Source organism: Gadus chalcogrammus, chromosome 9 (genome assembly GCF_026213295.1).
Source record: "Gadus chalcogrammus isolate NIFS_2021 chromosome 9, NIFS_Gcha_1.0, whole genome shotgun sequence".
NCBI classification, from domain to species: Eukaryota; Metazoa; Chordata; class Actinopteri; order Gadiformes; family Gadidae; genus Gadus; species Gadus chalcogrammus.
The window spans coordinates 12,042,571-12,070,042 of NC_079420.1; the positions used below are offsets into that span (position 1 = coordinate 12,042,571).

The 27,472-nt window shown below is 51.7% G+C and overlaps 3 protein-coding genes across 3 annotated transcripts; 1 reads left to right on the top strand and 2 right to left on the bottom strand.

Moving 5' to 3' along the window:
- Positions 1 to 1,857, bottom strand: ciao2a (cytosolic iron-sulfur assembly component 2A). The gene is made up of 5 exons (XM_056598216.1): positions 1,502 to 1,857; positions 1,260 to 1,424; positions 1,012 to 1,061; positions 852 to 897; positions 1 to 628 (listed from the first exon to the last, which is right to left on the bottom strand). The coding sequence occupies exons 1-5, from the start codon at positions 1,533 to 1,535 to the stop codon at positions 528 to 530; spliced, it is 396 nt and encodes a 131-aa protein (XP_056454191.1). The 5' UTR covers positions 1,536 to 1,857; the 3' UTR covers positions 1 to 527.
- spg11 (SPG11 vesicle trafficking associated, spatacsin) lies at positions 1,338 to 26,801 on the top strand. Its single transcript, XM_056598214.1, is given in 40 exon segments — positions 1,338 to 2,250; positions 2,467 to 2,669; positions 3,138 to 3,437; positions 3,642 to 3,879; positions 4,139 to 4,240; positions 4,476 to 4,849; positions 5,119 to 5,279; positions 5,684 to 5,795; positions 5,976 to 6,131; positions 6,433 to 6,659; positions 6,754 to 6,930; positions 7,143 to 7,214; positions 7,318 to 7,442; positions 8,104 to 8,282; positions 8,933 to 9,128; positions 9,414 to 9,611; positions 9,682 to 9,794; positions 11,053 to 11,360; positions 12,915 to 12,981; positions 13,251 to 13,413; positions 13,674 to 13,870; positions 13,982 to 14,069; positions 14,261 to 14,420; positions 15,337 to 15,564; positions 15,826 to 16,026; positions 16,269 to 16,309; positions 16,311 to 16,374; positions 16,817 to 16,976; positions 18,227 to 18,441; positions 18,645 to 19,401; positions 19,510 to 19,655; positions 20,920 to 21,124; positions 21,543 to 21,638; positions 21,941 to 22,074; positions 22,217 to 22,330; positions 22,478 to 22,646; positions 22,998 to 23,074; positions 23,307 to 23,462; positions 23,577 to 23,728; positions 24,514 to 26,801. Coding segments are annotated over 40 exon segments (7,224 nt in total). The 5' UTR covers positions 1,338 to 2,041; the 3' UTR covers positions 24,698 to 26,801.
- si:ch211-284k5.2 (sperm axonemal maintenance protein CFAP97D1) lies at positions 25,177 to 27,169 on the bottom strand. The gene is made up of 5 exons (XM_056598802.1): positions 27,035 to 27,169; positions 26,566 to 26,646; positions 26,259 to 26,377; positions 25,324 to 25,507; positions 25,177 to 25,248 (listed from the first exon to the last, which is right to left on the bottom strand). Exons 1-5 carry the CDS (start codon positions 27,167 to 27,169, stop codon positions 25,177 to 25,179), a joined length of 591 nt encoding a protein of 196 aa, XP_056454777.1.
- Positions 27,170 to 27,472: the final 303 nt, after the last annotated feature.

Sequence of the window (27,472 nt, forward strand, 5' to 3'; positions counted from 1 at the left end):
AGGGTGCTGACTGATCCATGAAGACAATACACTGGTAGGCACTCAACTAAACAATCAGATATGAGTCACATTTAAATTAATTCATTAGGCAGGGTCGATTTTGGTTCTTAGAAGGTTTATTAAAGAAATTACACCAAATAAATGATTTTCACAATCAACTACAGGGAAGTTAATGTACTTATTGTTAGTCTAATTGAATAAAGGTATCTGCTAATTACCCTAAATGTAAATGTAAAGTACGTAAAATTCCAACATGGGTTCCTCCAAGGACCCAGAACGAGCTATAGAGCGGTTAGTCATCCCTTCCTTCCAGCCACCATTTTGGACCACATTCCTTGGATTGGAAATAAGGCAGACCATCTTACTGGGCAATAAAACGCACAAAGAGCTTCTAGACCAGAATGTTTTAATGTGTAAACATCATATACAAATATAAAGAATGTTTCTAAGATCCTGATTCACAGTCATCAAACACAGTGTGTGTGTGTGTGTGTGTGTGTGTGTGTGTGTGTGTGTGTTTGTGTGTGTTAGTCATCTGGTTCCATCACACACTGCTCCACGATCTCCCTCAGGTCGGGGTTCTCCATTGCCGCCGCGACCCGCTCCTTATCGTTGATCTGTTTGTTAACTAGACAGAGAACTAGAGTTACCTAGAGAGTTAACCAGAGACTAAACTAGACAGAGAACTAGAGTTTAATAGACACAACGACAGTTAACTAGAGTAGGCTTGCTAGACACACACACACACACACACACACACACACACACACACACACACACACACACACACACACACACACACACACACACACACACACATACACACACACACACACAAACAGGCCACTCACTGTCTTCCTCTGTGGAGTGGGTTCCTTCAGAGACGTAGATCTCCAGCTGAAAACATCTACATCTTAACAACATAACCATGACTTACATAAAAATGAATGACATAACCATGACTGACATAACCATGACTACAGGTGAGGTGACGTAGGTATGAGGTCATACCTTGTGTTTGAAAGGTAAACAGCGCTGCAGTTTGACCTGTAAGCACAGACCTGCAAAAACATAACATGAACCACCAGTTACCGTTGAGACCAATATGTAATGAGGGGCTGAAACCCCCCCCCCCCCACACACACACACACACACACACACACACACACACACACACACACACACACACACACAGAGAGAGAGAGAGAGTCTCAGAGAGACAGACAGGTGGTCGTGTGGCCTCATCACGGAAGTTGTACCGATAAGGGTGGCCAGCGAGCAGTGGGGGACGGTGGGCGAGAACTTGATGATGATGAGGTACTCGTCGCCCGGCAGCGGGCGGACCTCCACGCAGCTCTCCGTCACCACGTCCAGCTCCTCCAGGGTGTTCGGCTTCTCCGGGTCCCGTATAGACCGGATCACATCTACGGGATGAGGGGTTCCTTCATGAACAAACTACTACCTCCATAGAGTTACAACTATATGTACAACAGTATCTTACCGTAGACCTCTAACTCTTTTTCCTCCATGTTCATGGTGTCTAAAGGTCATTATTCTTCATGGTCCCACTGGGTCTGGACGGCGCCATAGCAGTTTACCAGTATAACCAGTTAAAGTGAATTAGAACATTATCCAGAGAACATTATCGAGAACATTACTTAGAGAACGTTATCCAGTTAACATTATCTGATCGCTTCCTCCGGGTCGTTCCGCTCCAGACCAAAGCAGTCGAGGTCAGAAGCTAACTACACGATAACAACAATAACGTTGTGAGGGTATTGTCTATAACGTGAAACGTAAAAAAATATACAACAAGCCCGTTTTGGTCCTGTCCTTGAATTTCGAATTATTTAATCAACTCTTCAGACACTTTTCGATTAGCCGGCCTGGATCAGCTGACCTCCACGTCATGTGACATCCACAGCATCATGTGATCATTCTATTGACATGAAGCTCCATGATGCTACAGTTGTCAGGAGATGACCATATCTAACCCAGTAGCTCCAGTGTTCCTCCGTGTTCTTATCCTCTTATAGCCACCATGTCGCAGCAGAGCAGCGGCCTGGAGGTGCTGCTGGTCCCGGGACACCCGCTGCTGGGCCGGGTCAGGGCCGGGGACAGGGTGGCCCTTCTGTCCGGCGGCGCCCTGCTGGGCCGCCTGGAGCCCCGGGGCGCGCTGACCGTCGGGGACCTGGCTGACCGCGGAGAGGTCCTTGGGGGCTCCGCCACACTGGAGGGGTCTTACTCAGAGTAACTATGTGGCTTGTCTCTGAGGTCCTGTTTATATCTGTTGGTCTTCCAGGATTTTCTTCTACTGAGTAGAATTAAAATATAAACCTTTTTACCAGACCTCTATGTGAAGCATATTATTATGTAAGCACAATTTGTTGGATTAGTTTGATTACATTGATGTGTGTAGACAGAGACTACTTTTCCTTATCTATTTGTGTTGTGTCTGTTGATTAGTTTTGCCTGGGAGGAGGTTACCCCTGAAGGAGGAGAAGGAGGCGGAGGAGGAGGTGGCCCATCCAGGCTGCTCGCGGTCACAGGCAGCCAAGACGTGTGTCTGGTGACGGTTGTGACGGGGGCAGCTGATGGAGTTGGACTGGTGTGTGTGTCTGAGTGCCCCGCCGGCCGCCTGCTGAAGATGGCAGAGGACAGCGGGTTCAGTGAGTGTGGACAGACTTTTTAAATTAATCACTAGGATGACTCTGCATGTTCAGTGTTATCATTATTCACTATGATGTTAGTGTTGATCATTATTCACTATGTAAGTGTTGATCATTATTCACTATGATGTTAGTGTTATTATTCACTATGATGTTAGTGTTGATCATTATTCACTATGATGTTAGTGTTATTATTCACTATGATGTTAGTGTTGATCATTATTCACTATGATGTTAGTATTATTATTCACTATGATGTTAGTGTTGATCATCATTCACTATGATGTTAGTGTTATTATTCACTATGATGTTAGTGTTGATCATTATTCACCATGATGTTAGTGTTATTATTCACTATGATGCTGGTGGTTCGATGTATCTTTGGACGAGGAGAAGGGAAATCTGATGATCTAGCGAGATGCATTGAAATCCATTTATTTATAATCACATGAAAAACCCTTTCTCCAGGCGTCTCCAGGCTCCAGAGTGTGAGGCTGCTGAGCTTCCTGGACTCCTGCTCTGTCCTCCTGCTCAACTCCTCCCTGCTTCTCACCCTGCACTGGAGACAGGAGGTGCAGGGTGAGGAGGAGGCCCGGGACCCAGAGGAGAGCCAGGACCTGGAGGAGAGTCAGGAGCTGGAGAAGGAGGAGGAGGAGGTGCAGATGGTCTCCTCCTGCTCCCTCCTTGTTCAGGGGGAGCAGGAGGAGGTGTCCTCCTCCTGTCTGTCTGCAGGAGTTCTGTTCCTCCTCTGCAGGAGTGGACTGATCTGTATCCTTAACTCACATGATTTACTAGTAATTAGTAACTAGTACTATTACTACCACATGGTTTGATAAACTATATATGATGTATTACTATCACTGTAAGTCTAATGTAAGTATTATACCTTGGTTTGGTAAGGGTGATGTGGGTTAGTTGAAGTGTAACCTGGGTTAGTTGAAGCGTAACATTGTTTCTTTAACCAGACACCAGGTGGTTATGACATCACGGCCGGCAGTCTGCTGGCGACTGTCGACCTGCCCTCCTACCTGGGCTCGCTCAGGGAGGAAGAACCCTCCCCCTCCTCCCCCTCCCCCTCCTCCTCCGCCTCTTCCTCCCACTCCTACCCCGCCTCCTTCAGTCAGCTCCGTGTGTCAGCTGACCTGAGCACTGCCGTCGCTCTAAGCCCCACCCACACGGCGGTGGCAGTGGACCTGAACCACTACTTCAGGTAGGAGTGCTTGGTTTGGTTATTTTAGTTAGTTTAGTTAGTTCAGTTAGCTACAATGGGTGAGTTAATAGGGATGGGCTGAGTCTCTTAAAATGAAGCCTTCCTTTGATAACGAGGTATCATAACATAGATATCCGATATAATATAATTGCAATGTATATAACAGATAGTAGTTTGATAGTTGGTACATGTGAAGGCGTTGAATATTGTGAAGCTGTGACACACACTGCAGACCTGATCCAACTGGCTGCCCCCCCAGGACCCGCCCAGACCACCTGCTGGGAGTGGAGGCCCCTGGGTGCCTGATGACCCCTGAGGGAACCTCCAGGGCCCGGGACGCTGGCTCTCTCAACACCGACCGGTGAGCAGTGCTAACATGTGGGGGATATCCGCGATGCCTTCAAACCCCTCTTATAGTTACTGAGAATTCTTTGGTACAATCCTGATGGTTGCCCTTCACTTCGAAGTTGTACATGTTTTATTTCAACTGTTCGGTGCGACATGGTTGACCTGGTTCTTCTCTGACCCAGTTATGTTCTGACCCAGTTCTGTTCTGACCCGGTTCTGTTCTGTCCCGGTTCTGTTCTGTCCCACAGGTCTTGGGGAGCACGTCTGGCCCGGCTGTACAGCACTGCCCAGGGCCCCGCCCCCTCCCAGGGCCCCGCCCCCTGGTTCTCCGGTCTGCCAGAGGTGGCGTCCCGCATGGCTCTTTCCCAGGCCCGGCTGTCTTTCAGCAGAGTGCCACCGGGGGGTGCCACCGCCCTGTTCTCGGTCCCTGCTTCCTCTATTGCTTCGTTGCTTTCCGTATCCCAATTTTCTGCCCTGGTTACCTTTGTATCCCCTGACGACGGCCAGTCCAGTGTGGCATTGTGGGATTTAGAGTCCCAGGCTGTGAGCTACCACCGGTGTGAGTCAGCGTCTACGGCGGTGAAATGGAAAGGACCGCAACACACTGCGCTTTTAATCAAGAGTGAGTAACATATAGACCTTTTAATCAAGAGTGAGTAACATAGAGCTTTAAATCAAGAGTGAGCCACATATAGAGCTTTTGATGAAGAGTGATTAAAGAGGACCTTATTAAACTTTCCAGAGGGTACTAAGTCAGTCTTCCTCTCTCCAGGGGGTCCTAAGTCAGTCTTCCTCTCTCCAGGGGGTCGTAAGTCAGTATTACCCTCTCCAGGGGGACTTAAGTCAGTTTAACTCTGTCCAGGGGTCCTAAGTCAGTTTTGCTCCCTCCAGGGAGTCCGGGGTCCGGCGGTGGTCTCTCCCAGGTGATGTTTGATGTGGACCAGCAGCGATTGCTCAGCAGGCTGATGGTGTTCGGGAAGGCAGCGACGGTGGACGCCCTGTGCCACCTGAATACATGGGGCCGTTGTTCGATCCCGATGCACGCCCTGCAGGTAGGGGGCGCTCCCACCGACACACCAACAGGGCTGTGATGAAGCTCCATGAACTCAACCTCTGGGCAGTCGGCTGGTCGCAGGTCAAAGGTTCTGTAACTGAAGCCCAATGCCCCCGGCCCCTGTGAGCCTCCTGGGGCAGGAGCCCCTCATAGGGAAGGCTGCGGACAGCTGGGATCAATTCCGGGACTTTTTCCAGTCGTGTCCCGGGTTGTGTTCCTCAAACAAGCTCTCCTTGTTTGAGGAGCAGAGCTCTCCTTGTTTGAGGAGCAGAGCTCTCCTTATGTTTGAGGAGCAGAGCTCTCCTTGTTTGAGGAGCAGAGCTCTCCTTGTTTGAGGAGCAGACTCCGGAGCTCTCCTTGTGTTTGAGGAGCAGACCTTGACCCTTACCCTGTGCTTCACAGGCAGGGCTGAAGAACCGACAGCTGGACACGGTGGACCTGTTTCTGAAGAGCAAAGAGGAGATGCTGTCCCCCAGTGAGCTCCCTCCGGACCCCCGGGGCGCCCTGCTGTCCCGTAAGGAGACCCCTCAGCCACGCCCTCAGGGCGGCGGCTGGGGTTGTTGTCATGGTGATGTCTGATGTGGTGTCATGGTGATGTGTCGTGATGGTGATGTGGTTTCATGGTGATGTGTTGTCATTGTGACCTGGTTTTATGGTGATGTGTCGTCATGGTGACACGTTGTCATGGTTCCAGGTGTGCAGGAGGTGTGCCCCGCCCTGGACCTGCTGTGCTGCTCCATCAGAGACGGCCACGCAGAGCTGCAGTCCAGAGCGTTCTCAGAGCAGCTGCTGAGGACAACCCTGACCTTCCTCCAGACCCAGCTGAGGACCGCCTGCTGCAGCACGCACCGTGAGTCACACACACGCGCGCACACACACACACACACACACACACACACACACACACACACACACACACACACACACACACACACACACACACACACACACACACACACACACACACACACACACACACACACACACACATTGAGACACACACACACAGTGAGACACACACACACACACACCGAATCAACGCACACACACACACACACACACACACACACACACACACACACACACCGAGAGACACACACACCAAGGGACACACACGCACTCACCGTGGTTTTATTATGGTCTGTCCTCAGAGTTGGACGCAGAGCTTCAGAGCTGCGTCTCCATCCTCAACCGATACGTCTTCCAGCTGTGGACCCTGATGAGGTCATTCCCCTGGGCCTCCAGCCAATCAGAGCCAGCAGCACCAAACCACCTGACCGCTGACATCCAATCAGAACCAGCCGCACCCAACCACCTGACCGCTGACAGCCAATCAGAAACAGAACAGCACCAGAGATGGGAGCATCTCTCCACTGAGGTGAGCCACCACACACACACCAACCCTCTGCACACAGCCCCCCACTACCAGGATGAGTCTCAACTGTGTGTGTGTGTTTGTGTGTGCGTGTCAGGAAGCGGTCCGGCGGGCCGTGCTCTGCGGCCGGCTGCCCTGCCTCCAGGCCTTCCTGCGCTCCCAGAACAGACCAGAGCAGACGCTGCCCGAGCTGCGGAGGGTGGGCCTGCAGCACGCCTTCCGCTGCCTGGCTCAGAGGCAGCTGCCCCACGCCACCACCCTCTTCAGGAACATGGTGCCACACCCACACACCGTATCCATGGAAACATGACCAATGAGCTTCATGTACTTTATCAACGTGTATCTAATGGTTATTCTTCTGTGTGTGTGTGTGTGTGTGTGTGTGTGTGTGTGTGTGTGTGTGTGTGTGTGTGTGTGTGTGTGTGTGTGTGTGTGTGTGTGTGTGTGTGTGTGTGTGTGTGTGTGTGTGTGTGTGTGTGTGTGCAGGGTTTCCATGTCAATGAGGTGCTCCACAGTGTGTGTCTGTACACCGACCAGAAGGAGCTCCGGGACTTTGTGGTGAGAACCAATCAAAATCCTCCAACGTTTCTGCTCCTTTATTCCTATTGGCTCTGGGTTTGTCAATCTGCTTGTGTGGGCGGGGCCTGTGTGTGATTGGCAGGTGGAGGAGCTGACCAGAAAGCAGTGTTTCTCCCATGAGGAGACCCAGAGGGTGCAGTTCTTCAGGGAGGTGGAGAAGCTGGGAGCCACTGCCAGGCTGACACATCCTCCCCAGAACTCTCTGAGGTACAGACCTCCTCTCTCCTCCACCCCAGAACTCTCAGAGGTACAGACCTCCTCTCTCCTCTCTCCTCCACCCCAGAACTCTCTGCGGTACAGACCTCCTCTCTCCTCTCTCCTCCACCCCAGAACTCTCAGAGGTACAGACCTCCTCTCTCCTCTCTCCTCCACCCCAGAACTCTCTGAGGTACAGACCTCCTCTCTCCTCCACCCCAGAACTCTCTGAGGTACAGACCTCCTCTCTCCTCTCTCCTCCACCCCAGAACTCTCTGAGGTACAGACCTCCTCTCTCCTCCTCTCTCTCCATCTTCATCACACTACACACGTGTTAGGGTTAGGGTTAGGCTTTCGTTTCATTGGATTCCTTGGTTAACCTGGTTCCATGGTAGACCTGGTTCCATGGTAAATGGTTAACCTGGTTCCATGGTAGACCTGGTTCCAAGGTAGACCTGGTTCCATGGTACATGGTAGACCTGGTTCCATGGTAGACCTGGTTCCATGGTACATGGTTAAGCATGTCATCCTGTCAGGCTTGGTTGGTCCGAGGGTTCAGGGTTGTGTTCTTGGTTCAGGGTTGTGTTCTTGGTTCAGGGTTGTGTTCTTGGTTCAGGGTTGTCTTCTTGGTTCAGGTTTCTGTTCTTGGTTCAGGGTTGTGTTCTTGGTTCAGGGTTCTGGAGCTGGCCCATTCAGACCCGCAGCAGGACCCCACTCTGCTGGGCCTGGACCCGGACCCGGACTGTGTCCCGGGGGGAGCAGGACTGTGGAGCCGCCTCCGGCTGGACTGGATCAGACACTGGACCCCGAACGCCCTCAGCAGTGTTCGGCTGTCCCGCTTGCAGGATGAAGGTACGGCTCCTCACCGCTAGGGGCACAAGGGCCCAGAAGTACGGCTCCTCACCCCTAGGGGCGCTAGGGCCCAGAAGTACGGCTCCTTACCACAAGGGGGCTAAGGCCCAGGTGACTGTACCGGCTCCTCACCACTAGGGGCGCTAAAGCCCAGGTGAAGGTAAGACTCCTCACCACTAGGGGCGCCAGGGCCCAGGTGAAGGTACCGGCTCCTCACCACTAGGGGGCTAAGGCCCAGGTGAAGGTACCTGTCCTCACCACTAGGGGGCTAAGGCCCAGGTGAAGGTACCTGTCCTCACCACTAGGGGGCTAAGGCCCAGGTGAAGGTACCTGTCCTCACCACTAGGAGCGTTAAAGCCGTTCTAAATCACACTTATTCTAATCCGCTCCTTATGCTAGAATTCTGGAAAAGGATACGACTCAGCTGCTAAACATCACGACCACCTGACACACCCACACTAACTGGTGCTAACACTGACCGGTTCTAATTTTAACGTGTGCTAACCTATCAGACCTTCGAAACATTCCACATCATGCTACCCTATGCTAGTAGGTTGTAGCAGCTGTCTCAGCCAGCATGGCGTTAGCGTCAGGCTGTGGGGACTGGGAGGAGGGCTCCTAGACTGACAGAGCTCCTGTTGTCGTCCTAGCGGTGGTCTCCTGCGACGCCCAGACCCTGTGGTCTCACCTGACCGCCCTCAACAACCAGCAGCGCCTGAGCCGCTGGATCCAGAGCTCAGAGGACCGCGACGCCCCCTGCTGGCCGGCCATCACACCGCAGCTGGTCAGGGCACACACGGCCTGCTGCGACCACACCAGGGAGCAGCTGCTCAATCTCCTGGCCAGGTACACACAGCACCACAGTACTCACCAAGGTACTACTGCAGTACTAACCCTGGTACTGCTGCAGTACTAACCCTAGCACTACAGCAGTACTAACTCTAGTACTACTGGAGTACTACTGCTGTACTACTGCAGTACTAACCCTAGTAGTACAGCATTATTATTGCAGTACTTACCCTAGTACTACTGCAGTACTAACCCTAGTACTACTGCAGTAGTACTAGGGTTAGTACTGCAGTACTACTGCAGTACTAATCCTAGTAATGAGCTGTCTTGTGGTCTCTCTAGGAAGGGGATCTTTGCAGAGGGGGAGGAGCTTGATCTGCTGATGTGTCGTCTGGTCCAGGTGGGGGGAGTGATGTGTGACACCGCCCCTTCCCCCCGATACCACCTCCCGATTGGCCCAGAGCTCCACACCCACTTTATCACCCACTGTCTGAACAACAACCTGCAGTACCTCCTTTACACCTACCTGCAGCATCACAGGTGTGTGTGTGTGTCTGTGTGTGTTCCTCTTGTGTGTGTCTCTGTGTGTGTAACATGCGTCTCTGTCCAGGCTGACCCAGAGGGCCCTCCGGGTCGGGTTCCCGGGCCGGGGGAACCTGGAACAGGACCCCCCCTGGTTCCACATGATGCTGAGGGTCCAAGAGGCTGCCCAGGACCTGTCAGGTGACTTCCTGTTTCCTCTCTGCCCCCCCATTCAAGTGACAAGTGTTCTAGATGATTAAGGTGTTTTCCTCCCAGGGTTCTAGAGGATGAAGGCGTTCTCCAGGGTTCTAGATGATGAAGGCGTTCTCCAGGGTTCTAGATGATGAAGGCGTTCTCCAGGGTCTAGAGGATGAAGGCGTTCTCCAGGGTTCTAGATGATGAAGGCGTTCTCCAGGGTTCTAGATGATGAAGGCGTTCTCCAGGGTTCTGGGTGATGAAGGCGTTCTCCAGGGTTCTAGATGATGAAGGCGTTCTCCAGGGTTCTAGATGATGAAGGCGTTCTCCAGGGTTCTAGAGGATGAAGGCGTTCTCTAGGGTTCTAGATGATGAAGGCGTTCTCCAGGGTTCTAGATGATGAAGGCGTTCTCCAGGGTTCTAGAGGATGAAGGCGTTCTCCAGGGTTCTAGATGATGAAGGCGTTCTCCAGGGTTCTAGATGATGATGGCGTTCTCCAGGGTTCAAGGTGATGAAGGCGTTCTCCAGGGTTCTAGGTGATGAAGGCGTTCTCCAGGGTTCTAGATGATGAAGGCGTTCTCCAGGGTTCTAGATGATGAAGGCGTTCTCCAGGGTTCTAGAGGATGAAGGCGTTCTCCAGGGTTCTAGATGATGAAGGCGTTCTCCAGGGTTCTAGAGGATGAATGCGTTCTCCAGGGTTCTAGAGGATGAATGCGTTCTCCAGGGTTCTAGATGATGAAGGCGTTCTCCAGGGTTCTAGATGATGAAGGCGTTCTCCAGGGTTCTAGATGATGATGGCGTTCTCCAGGGTTCTAGGTGATGAAGGCGTTCTCCAGGGTTCTAGATGATGAAGGCGTTCTCCAGGGTTCTAGATGATTAAGGCGTTCTCCAGGGTTCTAAATGATGAAGGCGTTCTCCAGGGTTCTAGATGATGAAGGCGTTCTCCAGGGTTCTAGAGGATGAAGTCGTTCTCCAGGGTTCTAGATGATGAAGGCGTTCTCCAGGGTTCTAGGTGATGAAGGCGTTCTCCATGGTTCTAGATGATGAAGGCGTTCTCCGGGGTTCTAGGTGATGAAGGCGTTCTCCGGGGTTCTAGGTGATGAAGGCGTTCTCCAGGGTTCTGGGTGATGAAGGCGTTCTCCAGGGTTCTAGAGGATGAAGGCGTTCTCCAGGGTTCTAGATGATGAAGGCGTTCTCCAGAGTTCTAGATGATGATGATGGTGTCCTCCAGGGTTCTAGGTGATGATGGTGTCCTCCTCCCCAGACCCAGAGCGGCTGTTCCAGGCCAGTCTGACCAGCGCCCAGGTGCTGGTCCCGGGGGGCCAGGCGTCCCTCAGCAGCCTGCTGCTGGAGGGCCACGGCGTGGTGGCGCTGGCCTCACTCATGTTCCCGCCGGGGGGCGTGGACGGGGTGGTGGCCCCGGGGCCCGGCCCCCCCGCCCACAGCCTGGACCACCAGCTGCTGAGGATGGCCTTGGGCCCTTACCCCAAGCTCCGCTCCGCCCTGTTCCCCCCCGGGGGCCCGCAGGCCGGCCTGGGGCCCCCCGACGTCTCCATCTACCAGCTGCTGCAGGTACAGACCATGTATACTCTAATACTACTGTATCGCCAATATTACTATGATATACAGTATACTCTAATACCACTGTATTACCAATAATACTATGATATACAGTATACTCTGATACAGCAGTATTATCAATAATACTATGATATACAGTATACTCTAATACCACTGTATTACCAATAATGCTATGATATACAGTATACTCTGATACAGCAGTATTATCAATAATACTAATATACTAATACAAATATACATCCTCCTCATCCTCATCGTCATCCGCTTATCCGGGGTCGGGTCGCGGGGGGAGCAGCTCAAGCAGGGGGCCCCAGACTTCCCTTTCCCGGGCCACATTGACCAGCTCTGACGGGGGGATCCCGAGGCGTTCCCAGGCCAGTGTTGAGATATAATCTCTCCACCTAGTCCTGGGTCTTCCCCGAGGTCTCCTCCCCACTGGACGTGCCTGAAACACCTCCCAAGGAAGGCGCCCAGTGGGCATCCTTACCAGATGCCCGAACCACCTCAGCTGACTCCTTTCTAAGTAAAGGAGCAGCGGCTCTAATCCGAGTTCCTCACGGATGGCTGAGCTTCTCACCCTATCCCTAAGGGAGACGCCAGCCACCCTTCTGAGAAAACTCATCTCGGCCGCTTGTACCCGCGATCTCGTCCTTTCGGTCATCCCCCAGCCCTCATGACCATAGGTGAGGATAGGAACGAAGATCGACCGGTAGATCGAGAGCTTTGCCTTGCGGCTCAGCTCTCTTTTCGTTACAACGGTGCGGTAAAGCGAACGCAATGCCCCCCCGCTGCTCCGATTCTTCGGCCAATCTCACGCTCCATAGTACCCTCACTCGCGAACAAGACCCCGAGGTACTTGAACTCCTTCACTTGGGCTAAGGACTCATTTCCTACCCGGAGTAAGCAATCCACCGGTTTCCTGCTAAGAGTCATGGCCTCAGATTTAGCGGTGCTGATCCTCATCCCAGCCGCTTCACACTCGGCCGCCAGCCGATCCAGTGAGTGCTGAAGGTCACAGGCCGATGATCCAATGAGGACCACATCATCTGCAAAAAGCAGTGACGAGATCCTCAGACCACCGAACTGCAACCCCTCCCCACCACGACTACGCCTCGATATCCTATACTATGATATACAGTATACTCTAATACCACTGTATTACCAATAATACTATGATATACAGTATACTCTAATACTACTGTATTATCAATAGTACTAGGATATACAGTATACTGCCCGCGGGCACCGTGTTGGTGACCCCTGATATACAGTATACTCTGATACAGCAGTATTAGAGTATACTCTAATACTGCTGTATTATCAATAATAATACTACTCTATTACCAATTACACTATGATATACAGTATAATCTAATACTATGATATATATATATACTCTGATACTACTAGTAAGGGTTGGATGGTGAAGGTTTAGTGTTCCTGTTATACAGTAGGGATTAGATGATTAAGGTTTAGTGTTTCTGGTGGAGAGTGAGGGTTAGATGGTTGTGGTCTATTGTTTGATGTTTTCCTCTGTGTCTCCAGTCTCTTCATCCTCTTCATCAGTCCCGGCTGTTTGGCTGGCAGACTGCCAACCCACTGCTGTCCACCGGTACGGCCAATCACAGCGCACCTTTGACCATCACATCACACACTAACCAATCACATCACACCACTGACCAATCACAGTGCACTCTAACCAATCACAGCGCACACTAACCAATCACAGCGCACCACTGACCGACACATCACACACTAACCACAGCGCACCCCTGTCCAACACATCTCACACTGACCAACACATCATACACTAACCAATCACAGCGTACCCCTGTCCAACACATCACACACTGACCAATCCCACGCCCCCCTCTGGTCCAGGGTCGTCGGAGCCCCCCTACTTCTCCAGCCCTCTGCTGGTGAGCCGCTGGGCGCTGGTGGAGCGGATGGACTTCCTCTACTTCCTGCGCCACAGCCGGCCCTCCTACGCCTACGCCAGCTTCCTGCTGCACGAACTGGCCGGCTCCGCCGACATGACACCACCGTGAGTGGGAGGAGGAGGGAGGAGTTAGGATGAGGTGGGAGGGGTTAGGAGGAGTTTGGGGGAGTTAAGATGAGTTAAGATGAGCTTAGAAGTATTTAGAAGAGTGAAGATGAGTTAAGAAGAGTTTAGAGCAGAACAGATGAGAGAACAGGGGAGTTATGAGGTAAGGGGGAGTTGGTATCTACTCTGGCATGTCTGAACTGTGTGCGTGTGTGTGTGTGTGTGTGTGTGTGTGTGTGTGTGTGTGTGTGTGTGTGTAGTGTGCAACAGGCCCTGCGTCAGGCCTCCAGGCTGGCCCTGCTCTCCTGCAGCCAGCCCAGCGTGGCAGCAGCCTGCCTGGGCTTCCTCCAGCTTCTGGGGGCCCCAAGCCTGGGGCTCCGCGTGGACCTCCGTGCCCTGCGGCTGCTGCAGGCACACAGGGGCCACAGGGGCCAAGGGCCCCGCCTGGACCTGCTGGGTAACCACACAACGCAGGCCCAATTAATAATATATCGTAGTGTATAAATAGTAGTATATGGAGTATATAGTAGTTATGGTTTTAATATAATGATGTTTGGTTTCATGCTAGGTGAGGCGAAGCCAGGGGCAGCTCAAGAGCTGATTGGTTACCTGGAGGAAGCTGTGACTGACAGCCTGGAGCAGAGAGGCATCACAAGGTACCACCCCGGTCCCTGCTGGTCGGGACCAGTTTGAGATGATCTGGACTGGTATTAATGTGTGTGTGTGTGTGTGTGTGTGTGTGTGTGTGTGTGTGTGTGTGTGTGTGTGTGTGTGTGTGTGTGTGTGTGTGTGTGTGTGTGTGTGTGTGTGTGTGTGTGTGTGTGTGTGTGTGTGTGTGTGTTCCCAGGTCTTCCATGGAGGCTGGCCAGGAGTGGGCGGTTCCAGTCCAGTTCTGTCAGCTTCACTCATTGGCCCTCAGCTCGGTTTATCCGGCCCACTGTGCTGCTGACGGGCAGTGGCTCCACTTCCTGCTGTTTGTCCAACTGCACAGTTTCCCCCCCAACCAGGTACCATAACCTTAACCAAACCATGTAGCTTAACCCAACCAGGTACCTTAACCCAACCATGTACCTTAACCTTAACCCAACCAGGTACCTTAACCTTAACCCAACCAGGTACCTTAACCCAACCAGGTACCTTAACCCAACCAGGTACCTTAACCCAAAAAGGTACCTTAACCTTAACCCAACCAGGTAACTTATGGCGCTTTTCCACCGGCGGGTAACCTTCGGACCCAGCACGCCTCAGCCCAGTAGTGGGGGTGCGGTATAGCCCAGCTCAGTTACGGCTCACGTTTCGACCGCCTAAAGTACCCTTATGGTACGGCAGGTTTTAAGCTTGAAGGCGATAGCCGCGGCAGCTATGTAAGCATCGTGACCTCATAGCAGCCCGACACAGTTTAGCCTGCTATTAAATCCAAGGAAAAAGAAGAAAGCGACACAATAAACAATGTAGGACGTCAATAAGGACGTCAAACTTTTGTGCAACATTTTCTTAAATAAACTAAGCTTTCGCCATTGTATAGATCTACCTCGCGGGTACTGCGTTTGTTTGTTATTACCCCCCCCACGGAACTGACGACTCTGTCGACCAATTAACTGACGGTGTGTGTAGCTCAAACTTGCCGGCACCCTTTCAGACGTCTCAGTACCTCAACGTAAGAGTACTACTACCTTAACCTTAACCCAACCAGATACCTTAACCTTGACCCAACCAGGTACCTTAACCTTAACCCACCCAGGTAACTTATCCCTAACCCAACCAGGTACCTTAACCAAACCAGGTACCCTGTTGTAAACGAGTCTGTTTACCTGTTTAGGAATCACCTGTTCACCTGACTACCCCTTTACCCCGTTAACCCGTTCACCCGTTCACCCGTTCATCCGTTCATCCGTTCATCCGTTCAACTTTTCACCGTTCCAGGTGAGGACCCTTGCCTCCCAGTTTGGCCCCGCCCTCCAGGGTCACCTGAGTCTGGCGTTCGAGGAGCTCCGCCTCCAGGGCCCTGGCTGGCCGGCTCCGGGGCCCCAGAGGGAGCTGCTGCAGGTGGCCCTCCAGAGCCAGCAGGACCGCAGCCCATGGAGACGGCTGCTGGGGGAGGCCCTGGAGAGACGCTGCCCCCTGCTGGCCGTCCTGGCCGCCTGCGCCCAGGTCAGAGGACTGGGGTTAGCCCCTCCCAGTACCACCTACTGGGAGGTAAGGAGCACACTGACTGGTACTGGGAGGTTAGGACCACTTGACTGGGACTGGGAGGTTAGGACCACCTGACTGGTACTGGTACTGGGAGGTAAGGACCACCTGACTGGTACTGGGAGGTTAGGATCAGACTGATTGGCCCCCCCAGGGCACCCAGGTGAAGGTCAGGGTGGGACTGACCCACAGTACCAACCAACGTCCTGTTGTGATTGACAGGGGGCGGAGCCTCTGCAGTGCTTGTGTGTCTGGGTGCTGACCAGCGTTGATGATGTTACGGCGGCGGAAGCCACAGCCCACCTCCAGGACGCTGCCCAGCACCACGATTGGACCCTCCATGACCTGTCAATCATCTGGAAGAACACTCTGAGTGGAGGTCGAGTGAAGCCCCTCCTCCTGGGCTTCACACTGTTCCAGAAGGTGGGGTATATACATATACTCTGTAATACTATGTACTCTGACTACTATGTACTCTGTATAACTATGTACTCTGAGTACTATGCACTCTGTAGTACTATGTACTCTGTATAACTATGTACTCTGTATAACCGAGTTACTGAGTACTAAGTTCACATATTAGACTAGTCATGGAAAGTAGTGTGACACTGAATCCTATCGTCTCTCTGTCTACCTGCCTGCCTGTGTGTCTGTCTGTCTGTCAGGAGAGTCCTCTGGTGCTGCTGTTGGAGATGTTTGAGCTGTGCTGAGTTCAGGAACTACGACGCGGCCAGAGACAAACTCCTGCTCTTCCAACACTCCCTCCTCTCAGTAAGTCAGCTGCTATGGAGACACAGCATCCTGTTGTTAAGGGGACGCAGCCTCATGTTGTCATGGGGACGGGGCTCAGGTCACGCTGTAGTTAGTCTGTAATTCATTAGTGGACATCGTTGTGGGTATACAATTGACCTGAGGCTCTCTCTCTATCTCACTCTGTCTCTCACTCTGTCTCTCACTCTGTCTCTCTCTCTGTCACACTCTCTGTCTCACTCTTGATTTCACTCTGTCTCTCTTTCTGTCTCATTTCCTGCCTACCTCTCTCTGTCTGTCTCTCTCTCTGTCTCCCTCTGTCTATCTCTCTCTCTGTCTCCCTCTGTCTGTCTCTCTCTCTGTCTGTCTCATTCTCTCTCTCTCTGTCTGTCTGTCTCTCTGTCTCTGTCTCTGTCTCTGTCTCTGTCTCTGTCTCTCTGTCTCTCTCTCTGTCTCTCTCTAGTTGCGGAGCAGTGGTGCTGAAGGTGGGGTTCCCCAGGAGTGGGTGGAGAGCCAGGCGTCGGTGCTCCTGATGGTGCTGTTCCAGCGGAGCTCCGACCACTTCCACCTCCAGAGACTGGTGCAGCTCCTCCATCACTCAGAGCACAGCCTGCAGGCCCACGGTCAGACTGCAGCACGGGTGGAGCAGATCCATAGGACATGTTAGGGTGGAGTAGATCTATAGAGGATCTATAGAGGATGTTAGGGTGGAGTAGATCTATAGAGGATGTTACGGTGGAGTAGATCTATAGAGGATGTTAGGGTGGAGTAGATCTATAGAGGATCTATAGAGGATGTTAGGGTGAAGTAGTTCTATAGTAGATCTATAGTAGATGTCTAGATCCATAGTAGATGTGTAGATCTAAAGTAGATCAATAGTATATCTCTAGATCTATAGTCGATCTATAGTTGTAGATGTGTAGATCTATAGTAGATGTGTAGATCTATAGTAGATGTGTAGATCTATAGTAGATGTGTAGATCTATAGTTGATGTCTAGATCTATAGTTGATGTCTAGATCTATGGTAGATATGTAGATCTATAGTAGATGTGTAGATCTATAGTAGATGTGTAGATCTTTAGTAGATGTCTAGATCCATAGTAGATGTGTAGATCTAAAGTAGATCAATAGTATATCTCTAGATCTATAGTCGATCTATAGTTGTAGATGTGTAGATCTATAGTAGATGTGTAGATCTATAGTAGATGTGTAGATCTATAGTTGATGTCTAGATCTATGGTAGATATGTAGATCTATAGTGGATGTGTAGATCTATAGTAGATGTGTAGATCTTTAGTAGATGTCTAGATCCATAGTAGATGTGTAGATCTAAAGTAGATCAATAGTATATCTCTAGATCTATAGTCGATCTTTAGTTGTAGATGTGTAGATCTATAGTAGATGTGTAGATCTATAGTAGATGTGTAGATCTATAGTAGATGTGTAGATCTATAGTAGATGTGTAGATCTATAGTTGATGTCTAAATCTATGGTAGATATGTAGATCTATAGTAGATGTGTAGATCTATAGTAGATGTGTAGATCTTTAGTAGATGTCTAGATCTCTAGTAGATGTGTAGATCTATAGTAGATGTCTAGATCTATAGTAGGTGTCTAGATCTATAGTAGATGTCTAGATCTATTGTAGATGTCTAGATCTATAGTAGATGTCTAGATCTATAGTAGATCTTTAGTTGTAGATGTGTAGATCTATAGAAGATGTGTAGATCTATAGTAGATGTGTAGATCTATAGTAGATGTGTAGATCTATAGTAGATGTGTAGATCTATAGTAGATGTCTAGATCTATAGTAGATGTGTAGATCTATAGTAGATATGTAGATCTATAGCGGGTGCTGTCCTGTCTCCCCAGGAGTGGACCTGGGGGTTCTGGCCCGGCTCAGCGCGGTGCTCCAGGGGAGTCCAGTCCGCCTCCCCCTGGCCCTGCTCTCCCGCTGCTCCCCCCAGGTCCTCCAGGAGGAGTACCAGCGCCTCCTGGAGGAGCTGGTGGCCGCGGGGCTGCTCTCCCGGGCCCAGCGCGTCGCCCAGCTGGCCGGCATTCCGGCCGATGCCTTGCTCATCAACCAGGTCAGCGGGATCACTCTCTGTCTGTGGGTCTGCCTGTCGGTGGGATGCCTGTCTGTGGGTCTGTCTGTCTGTGGGTCTGTAAGTCTGCCTGTCTGTGGGACTGCCTGTATGTGGGTCTGCCTGTCTGTCTGCACAAAGACTTTTGATGCGGTGTTTGTTGAATGTGTTTGTTTCATTGTTGAATGTGTTTGTTTCATGTGCAGCTGCAGCAGGACGTCCAATCACAGCGGTCGAAGCGGCGCTGGGGGCGGGAGGAGGTGAGGGTCCTCTTCTGGAGGCGATGTCACCAGCAGCTTCAGGGCCACGCCCCCGACCCCCAGATCGCCGCCCACTTCTTCCAGGAGCAGGCCGGCGCCCGGCCGCTCTGTGCCCAGGAGCGGTGCCTCCTGCTGGGCATGGCGGGGCACTGGCTCTCCCGGGTGGAGCCCACGCCCCTGGAGCGCCTGGAGGCCCTCGAGAAGGAGAGCTGGATCAGCAGGCTGCAGGAGGAGCGGCAGGAGGAGCAGCAGCAGGAGCAGGAGGAGCAGAAAGAGGAGAAGGAGGAGGAGCAGGAGGAGCAGAAAGAGGAGAAGGAGGAAGAGGACGCGGTGTTGAACCCAGGTGGAGACACCACCTCGTATGACTCCCTGATGGAGGAGTTCTCCTTCTCCAGGATCGCGGCCCTGAACCACGACTCCTACCTGAGTCTGGCTGGGCTCCCGGGGCCCGATCCCCCTCCCCCTCCCCAAGAGGGGGCGGACCCCCCGATGGGCCCCGCCCGACGCCGCCTCCTCGGCCGCCTGATTGGCCAGCTGCTGGACGAGGGGCGTGTCCACGAGGCCTCCCGGGCCTGCCGGTACTTCTCCGTCCACCTGCCCGACGTCTGGCTGGCGCTGCGCTGCCGCGAGCTCGCCACCGGAGGGGCGTCGAACCCGCAACTGCAGGAAGGGACGTCTGATCCTGGGACCAGCGGGCCAAGCTGTAGGTGGTTCAGACCCTGACTCCTCCCTCTCTCCCCCTCTCTTCTTCTCCTTATTCGTGATCTAATCCTTAACCCATCTCTCATCTCTCTCTCTCTCTCTCTCACAGCTCCTTCTAGCGGTAGTCCCTCGTCCTTCGTGATGCTGCCCCCCCCCGACGACCTGGTCCTCACCCAGCTTCAGGCGCTTCTTGATCAGTGTCACCACGGCAACAACTACTGCAGGCAGATCCTGAGTCTGTACCAACTGTCCAAGGTACATGCTAACAGCAGCGCTAACGGCTGCTAAAGTACTGCTAAGAACTAGCATACAAATATAGTAATAATACTTAAACTGGCAGCGCCAACAATGAGCTATCCTAGCTTGTACCATGGTCTGGGGGAATACTCGATTCTGATTGGCTGCAGGGTGTGAATTAACCCCTGATATACAGACACCTGCTAAGTAGTTCCAGTCAAATTGTCTGTTCAGCCTTCAAAACGAGAGCTTGTAAATTGTGAAAAATGCATTAAACTGCATTCAGAGAACGTGGTTATATGCTATAGACCCTATAGTATCTGTGGTTTAAAGGCTGGGACGAATTTCAAATTATAAATATGTACACTTTATGTTGAAAGTATAGATAGACTGTCGCGATTCCCATTGAAACGAATGGCACGGTGATTCAGTCCTCAAAACGAGAGCTGGTAAATTGTGAACAATTAATTAAACTGTAAACGCGGTTATATGCTAGACCCTAGAGTATCTGTGGTATAAAAGCTGGGACGAATTTCGAATTATAAATATGTACAATGCATAACTTTAGCTCTCAGGCTCATAGCTGAGCGGACTAGAATACCTTCCGTTGCCAAGTCGTAACTAAGGTCCGTCCTATTTACTGGAGGAGTGAACAACGTTTCCGTTGCATAAGAACCTTACAGGATGGTAATGATTGTTCAAGGTATTAGTCAAACACTCAGGCGTTACCAGGGAAACAAAGTTATGGCTTTTGAAAAACTTTATATTTGGATTGTAAAACGCATGAAAATATAAATGAATGGTCTTAATTTATTTTCTTTGGCAAGTGACCGTGGTATAAGCGGGATATTGCCCTTCGAGGTGTCCATTTTCAGGAATTAATGGACTTCGCGGAGGCAACCCTTCTAAGGCCTCTGCGTCGTCCATTAATTCCTGATAATGGACACCTCGAAGGGAATTATCCATTACATACAGGCTAGTATCGCTATCCTAGCATACAGGCTAGGATCAGCTATCCTAGCATTCAGGCTAGGATCAGCTATCCTAGCATACAGGCTAGTATCAGCTATCCTAGCATACAGGCTAGTATTAGCTATCCTAGCATACAGGCTAGTATCAGCTATCCTAGCATACAGGCTAGTATTAGCTATCCTATCATCCAGGCTAGTATAAGATATCCTAGCATCCAGGCTAATTCAGCTATCCTATCATCCAGGCTAGTATCTGCTATCCTAGCATCCAGGCTAGTTGAGCTAGCCCCAGTTACACCTCCTCCTCCCAGGACCTGCGCTGCTCCTTCGAGGAGCTGAGCCAGGAGGAGCCGCAGACGCTGCTGGACAAGCTGCTGCGCTGCGGCCACCCGGAGCGCTACCGCCGCGCCGAGGCCTTCGTCAGGGCCCAGGGCCTCGCCCCCGAGGCCACGGCCCACTTCCTGGCCAACGCAGCGCTGCACGGCCTGCAGGCCGAGCCCCCGGAGCCCCCGCTTGGTGAGTACTCTAACCCCTACCTGCTCCTTAATGACCTGTCCCTGGACTGTCTAACCCCTACCTGCTCCTTAATGACCTGTCTCTGTACTGTCTAACCCCTACCTGCTCCTTAATGACCTTTCCCTGGACTGTCGAACCCCTACCTGCTCCTTAATGACCTTTCCCTGGACTGTCGAACCCCTACCTGCTCCTTAATGACCTGTCCCTGGACTGTCTAACCTCTACCTGCTCCTTAATGACCTGTCCCTGGACTGTCTAACCCCTACCTGCTTTGACAGACAAGTGTAATGTGTGTGTTGTGCCAGCAGACAGACAGACAGGTGTAATGTGTGTGTTGTGCCAGCAGACAGACAGACAGGTGTAATGTGTGTGTTGTGCCAGCAGACAGACAGGTGTAATGTGTGTGTTGTGCCAGCAGACAGACAGGTTCTGAGGCTGTGTGGAGACTCCAGTCTACTTGGGCGCCACCTGCTGGACAAGATCCCCACCCTGAGAGTCAGCCAGGTGGCCTGCTGTAAGACACACACACACACACACGCACGCATACTGACTCTATGGGTCCAGCGGTGGAGCTGCGTGTCCTGGCCCACCGCTGTTTTACTATGTATTGTATCACCATGGGTCCAGCGGTGGAGCTGTGTGTCCTGGCCCACCGCTGCTTTACTATGTATTGTATCACTATGGGTCCAGCGGTGGAGCTGCGTGTCCTGGCCCACCACTGCTTTACTATGTATTGTATCACTATGGGTCCAGGGGTGGAGCTGCGTGTCCTGGCCCACCACTGCTTTACTATGTATTATATCACTATGGGTCCAGCGGTGGAGCTGCTTGTCCTGGCCCACGACTGCTTCAGCCTCAGCTGTGACATGGAGGGAATTGTACGGGTGCTCCACGCCGCACGCCACCTCAGCCACGCCCACCTGGCGCCCGGACAGCACTTCAACCTGCTGGTAAACCCCGCCCCCCCCCCGAGCACTTAGCCCCTCCCCTATGTAGCCCTGCCTCTTTTAGCCACACCTCACCAAGCCCCTCCTCTTAGTTTGTTTACTTTGGTTTGTGTGCGTGTGTGTGTGTCTGTGTGTGTGTGTGTAGGTGCGGCTGCTGACCGGGATCGGTCGCTATGACGACATGACCTACGTGTTCGACCTGCTTCATCAGAACCACCGCTTTGAGATCCTGCTGAGGAAGAAGCTGGACATACACACCGTAAGAGCGCACACACACACACACACACACACACACACACACACACACACACACCCACACACACACACACACACACACACACACACACACACACACACACACCTCTACCTCACTGTGTGGGGGCGTGTCCTCCCTGGGCGTGTCCAGAGCTCCAGTCTGAAGGCGGCCCTCCTGGACTACATCAAGCGCTGTCTCCCTGGCGACAGCGAGAAGCACAACATGGTGGCGCTGCACTTCAGCATGCGCCGCGAGATTGGGGAGAACCACGAGATGGCCGCGCGCACGCAGCTCAAGATCATCCACTCTCAGCCCTGGGGTGAGCTAGCACACTGCTAGAGAGGGAGCTAGCCTACTTCTAGGGAGGAAGCTAGACTAGCATACTGCTAGGGCAGAAAGCAGACGCACTGCTAGGGAGGGAGCTAGCCTACTGCTAAGGGGTGAGCTTGCCTAGCATACTGCTAGGGAGTGAGCTAGCCTAGCGTCCTGCCATGTAATGAGTTAGCCTGGGGTACTCCCATGTAATAATTTAGCCTAGCGTCCAGCCATGTAATGTGTTCACCCAGCGTCCTGCTATGTAATGAGTTAGCCTAGCATCCTGCTATGTAATGAGTTAGCCTAGCGTCAGGTTCTGTAGTACCAGGGTCTAACAGGCGGTTTGTGTCCCCAGCCGTGACCCCGGAGCTGAGCAGCTCTCTGACCAAGGTGCTTGGCCTCCTTAAGGACGCCGCCGAGAGCTACCACAAGGTAGGCTCCTCCCCCCTCTCCCCCCCCCCCCCCCCCCCTCCCCCCTAGATCACACCAGACCCACACGTCTGTTATGGAACCATTATCAATCAATATCCTCAACATTAACAAGTATTAAATATGTCTGTTTTCAGACTTTTAGTTTGTATGTTTGATACGGCAATTTATGTTTAGTTTTAAGATATGGGGGCCTTAATGTGTGTGCGTGTGTGTATGTGTTTGTGTACGTCAGGACGAGTGCGTGCGCCAGGCCTCCCGGTGTGTGCGTCTGGCCCGGCTGGTGGTCCTCCAACTCCACTTCCTCTCTCAGGGCTCGGACCAGCGGCTGATCAACCTGCAGCCCGCCGAGACGGGTCCCGCCATGCTGGCCCTGCCGCGCTGCTACCAGGTACTGTGTGTGTGTGTGTGTGTGTGTGTGTGTTAAGTGTGTGTTGTGTGCGCAGGTATGTGTGTGTGTTATATGCATGTAGTTGTGTGTGTTAGTTGTTGGTTTTGTGTGCAGGTGTGTGTCCTGGCAGAGGCGTATGAGCAGGGCGTGGACTGGGCGGAGCTTGTGTACCAGAAGGTGGTTGTGGGCGGAGACTTCGTGTACCTGGAACAGCTGAAGACCTTCTGCCCGCTGGGCGGGGCCCTGATGGAGGAGGTCTCTACCAGGTAGGTCCTCAGGTCTCTACCAGGTCCTCAGGTCTCTACCAGGGCCTCAGGTCTCTACCAGGTCCTCAGGTCTCAACCAGGTCCTCAGGTCTCAACCAGGGCCTCAGGTCTCTACCAGGTCCTCAGGTCTCAACCAGGTCCTCAGGTCTCAACCAGGTACTCAGGTCTCCAGTAGGTCCTCAGGTCTCCAGTAGGTCCTCAGGTCTCAACCAGGTCCTCAGGTCTCCAGTAGGTCCTCAGGTCTCAACCAGGTCCTCAGGTCTCAACCAGGTCCTCAGGTCTCTACCAGGTCCTCAGGTCTCTACCAGGTCCTCAGGTCTCAACCAGGTCCTCAGGTCTCAACCAGGTCCTCAGGTCTCTACCAGGTCCTCAGGTCTCTACCAGGTCCTCAGGACTCAACCAGGTCCTCAGGTCTCCAGTAGGTCCTCAGGTCTCAACCAGGTCCTCAGGTCTCAACCAGGTCCTCAGGTCTCCAGTAGGTCCTAAGGTCTCTACCAGGTCCTCAGGTCTCAACCAGGTCCTCAGGTCTCAACCAGGTCCTCAGGTCTCCAGTAGGTCCTCAGGTCTCCAGTAGGTCCTGTGGTCTCCAGTAGGTCCTCAGGAGGTCCTCAGGTCTCCAGTAGGTCCTCAGGTCCACTGGACCAGGGAGACCCAAGGCTGCTCTGGGGTCTATTTAGTTGTAACACTGTGTGTATTGTGTGTAACACTGTGTATTGTAGGTGTTACACTGTGTGTATTGTGTGTATCTAAGAGTAACACTGTGTGTAATCATGTGTGTGTGGTAGGATGTGTGTGAAGGAGGCGGTGGGTGGCAGCAGCAGCCAGAACCTGAAGCGGCTGCTGGCCCAGTGTGAGGACGTGGTGACCCGCTACCGCCTGGCCTACAAACACAAGCTCACCGACCTGGCCCAGAGCCTGCTGACCGACGCCCGCACCAGCAGCTACCTCAGTGACCACCTGGCTGTGTGACTGACTGACTGACTGACTGACTACCACTCCGTCAGACTCACTGACTGAATGACTGACTGACTGACTGGATCTTCAGAGCTGACTGTTGCTCTGGGCCTTATTACCACGTTGGGCAGATTAACTGAGTTTGGAGTTCTGCATTCTGAACACAACAGAACCTTTAATATTCATATTAAATCAGCATTTTCTATATAACTCATATTATTTTCTATATCTCTCTATTAAAATATTCCAATATGCCAGTTGAAAGACTAAAATTGATTGATTACTTATTTGCAGAAAACCAACAAGAGAAATGATTCATTGTTTCCTTTAATCAGCCCATACAATATTACAACTCTTGTTGTAATGGTGATATCCTCTTCATGGTGCCATGGTGGTGGTGTCGTCATGATGTTGCCACGGTGTTGAGATGGCGATGTCGTCATGGTTATGTTGTCATGGTGTATCATCATGGCGGTGAGATCATGGTGGTGTCGTCATGGTGATGTTGTCCGGTGCTTGTGTTCTTTGACGTCACCAACGTCAAACTGGACTTTCCTCTCGGCCCTCTGGAGCAACACGAGAGGCCGATGATCAGCATCACCCAACACCAGATAACATCAGGGTGGAGGGGGCGGTCCTACCAGTTTGTGGGCGGGGCATCTGCTGTCACGTCCAATGTCCTTTTGTCTCCGCTCTGTCCTCTCCCAGTCGTCCAACCAGAGCTGCCGTCTGAACTCTGACTGTCGCAGCGTGATTCGCTGGAAGATAGCCTGGTTCTGAGCGCTGATCTGAGCCAGGTCCGCCCGCCTCTTCTCAGCGTTCAGACTGGAGAGATCAGACTGATTATAATAATACAAACCTGCTCTCAGTGTTCACACTGGAAAGATCAGACTGATTATAATATTACAAACCTGCTCTCAGCGTTCAGACTGGAGAGATCAGACTGATTATAATAATACAAACCTGCTCTCAGCGTTCAGACTGGAGAGATCAGACTGATTATAATAATACAAACCTGCTCTCAGCGTTCACACTGGAGAGATCAGACTGATGAATAATACAAACCTCCACCTATTACTCTATATTCGATCAAATAATAAAGGTCATTTCTATCTATGATATATGTTAATAAATGTGATTTATTATGTATAGCAAGTATCATTTATTTCTAAATCCATTTTCTAATCCAATTTTATTGTTACTTTCACTAACCCTGTCACTTTGACCTGTCCACTGTTGCTACGACGACGAAAAAAACCTTGTAGAATATTCTGTATGCAGAGACTCTTTATTTTGGGAGCTACTGTTTATAATGCTGTCCTGTAGAGACTTATTGTGGAGGCTACTGTTTATAATGCTGTCATGTAGAGCCTCTTATTGTGGAGGCTGGTCATTAGCAGTAGTAAGTTCATTGTTCTGTCAAGGCTTTGAATTAGGTGTAGTATTGTCCAAAACATTCAGTAGTATAAAGTTGCATTTAATGCTAGGAATGATCAGATATGGTACTGTGTCAGTACTGCTAGGCACTGGGTCAGTGCTCTGACCTCCTGTGGGGGAACATGGTCAGTGCTCTGACCTCCTGTGGGGATAGATGTTCCAGTTGTCCACCTGGCCTCCGGAATGCATGATCCCGGAGAGTTTGGAGGACAGCTGCTTATTATCTCGGTTGATGTCGGCTAGCCGCTCCTCTTGTAGCTACAGCATCCACACCATTAGGTTATGTTAGCATTATAGCTATAGGTTATTTGTAAAGGGATAGCAATATCCCTTTGTTGTGTTGGTATTTTAACTAGGATGTTAGCATACTGGCTAGAGGGTTAGCGTTAGCTGCTGATAGAGTTGGCCCAGTATGACCAGTACGCCTGCTCTAATGTCCCACTGACCTGCAGCTTCTTCAGTTTGAGGGTCACGTGAGCAGGAGTTCTGATGCCTTTTGTGTCAACAACTGGCAGAGCTGAGTTCACCTGGTAACAACAGGACAACAGCAACAACAGGTAACAACTGGACAACAACAGGTAACAGGATAACAACAAAAACAGGTAACAACAGAAGAACAACAGGTAACAACAGGACAACAACAAAAACAGGTAACAACAGAACAGGTAACAACAGGACAACAAAAGGTAACAACAGAAAAAAAACAACAGGACAACAGGTAACAACAGGACACCAACAACAGGTAACAACAGGACAACAACAACAACAACAGGTAACAGCCGGACAACAACGGGTAACAACAGGAAAACAATAGGTAACAACAGGACAACAATAACATCAGGGTGGGATGGTGAGGGTTAGGGTTAGGCTGGTGAGGGTTAAGGTTAGGCTGGGGTGAGGGTTGAGGGTACCTACCCGGTGGCGGTGGGCCCGGTACCGGTCGTGGTCCCAGCGCTGCTGCAGGTAGAGGTTGGTGCTGGGCTGCAGGGGGGCGTAGCAGAGGGGCCGCCGCTCCAGGGGCCCCAGGGAACCTGCTCTCGCACTTGCCATCTCGATGTCTCTCTACCACTCTCTCTAGCTCACCCTCGATGTCTCTCTACCACTCTCTCTAGCTCACCCTCGATGTCTCTCTACCACTCTCTCTAGCTCACCCTCGATGTCTCTCTACCACTCTCTCTAACTCACCCTCGATGTCTCTCTACCACTCTCTCTAACTCACCCTCGATTTCCCTGCCAATTTCTCTAGCTCACCCTTGACGTCTCTACCACTCTCTCTAGCTCCCTGTCTATATCCCCTCCTGCTCTAATTCACTTGCTGTCTCTGCTCCTCACTCTGTATTCTCTTCTGTCGGG

Excerpts from the sequence above, each read along its gene's own strand:
- ciao2a (XM_056598216.1), bottom strand. The coding sequence starts at position 1,535 with ATGAACATGGAGGAAAAAGAGTTAGAGGTCTACG. Across the intron at positions 1,425-1,501 it reads AAAAGAGTTAGAGGTCTACG|ATGTGATCCGGTCTATACGG; the intron begins GTAAGATACTGT and ends CTCATCCCGTAG. Across the intron at positions 898-1,011 it reads GTTTACCTTTCAAACACAAG|CTGGAGATCTACGTCTCTGA; the intron begins GTATGACCTCAT and ends AGATGTTTTCAG.
- si:ch211-284k5.2 (XM_056598802.1), bottom strand. The coding sequence starts at position 27,169 with ATGGCAAGTGCGAGAGCAGGTTCCCTGGGGCCCCTGGAGCGGCGGCCC. Across the intron at positions 25,508-26,258 it reads AACATCTATCCCCACAGGAG|TCTGAACGCTGAGAAGAGGC; the intron begins GTCAGAGCACTG and ends TGATCTCTCCAG. Across the intron at positions 25,249-25,323 it reads GATGCCCCGCCCACAAACTG|AGGGCCGAGAGGAAAGTCCA; the intron begins GTAGGACCGCCC and ends GTGTTGCTCCAG.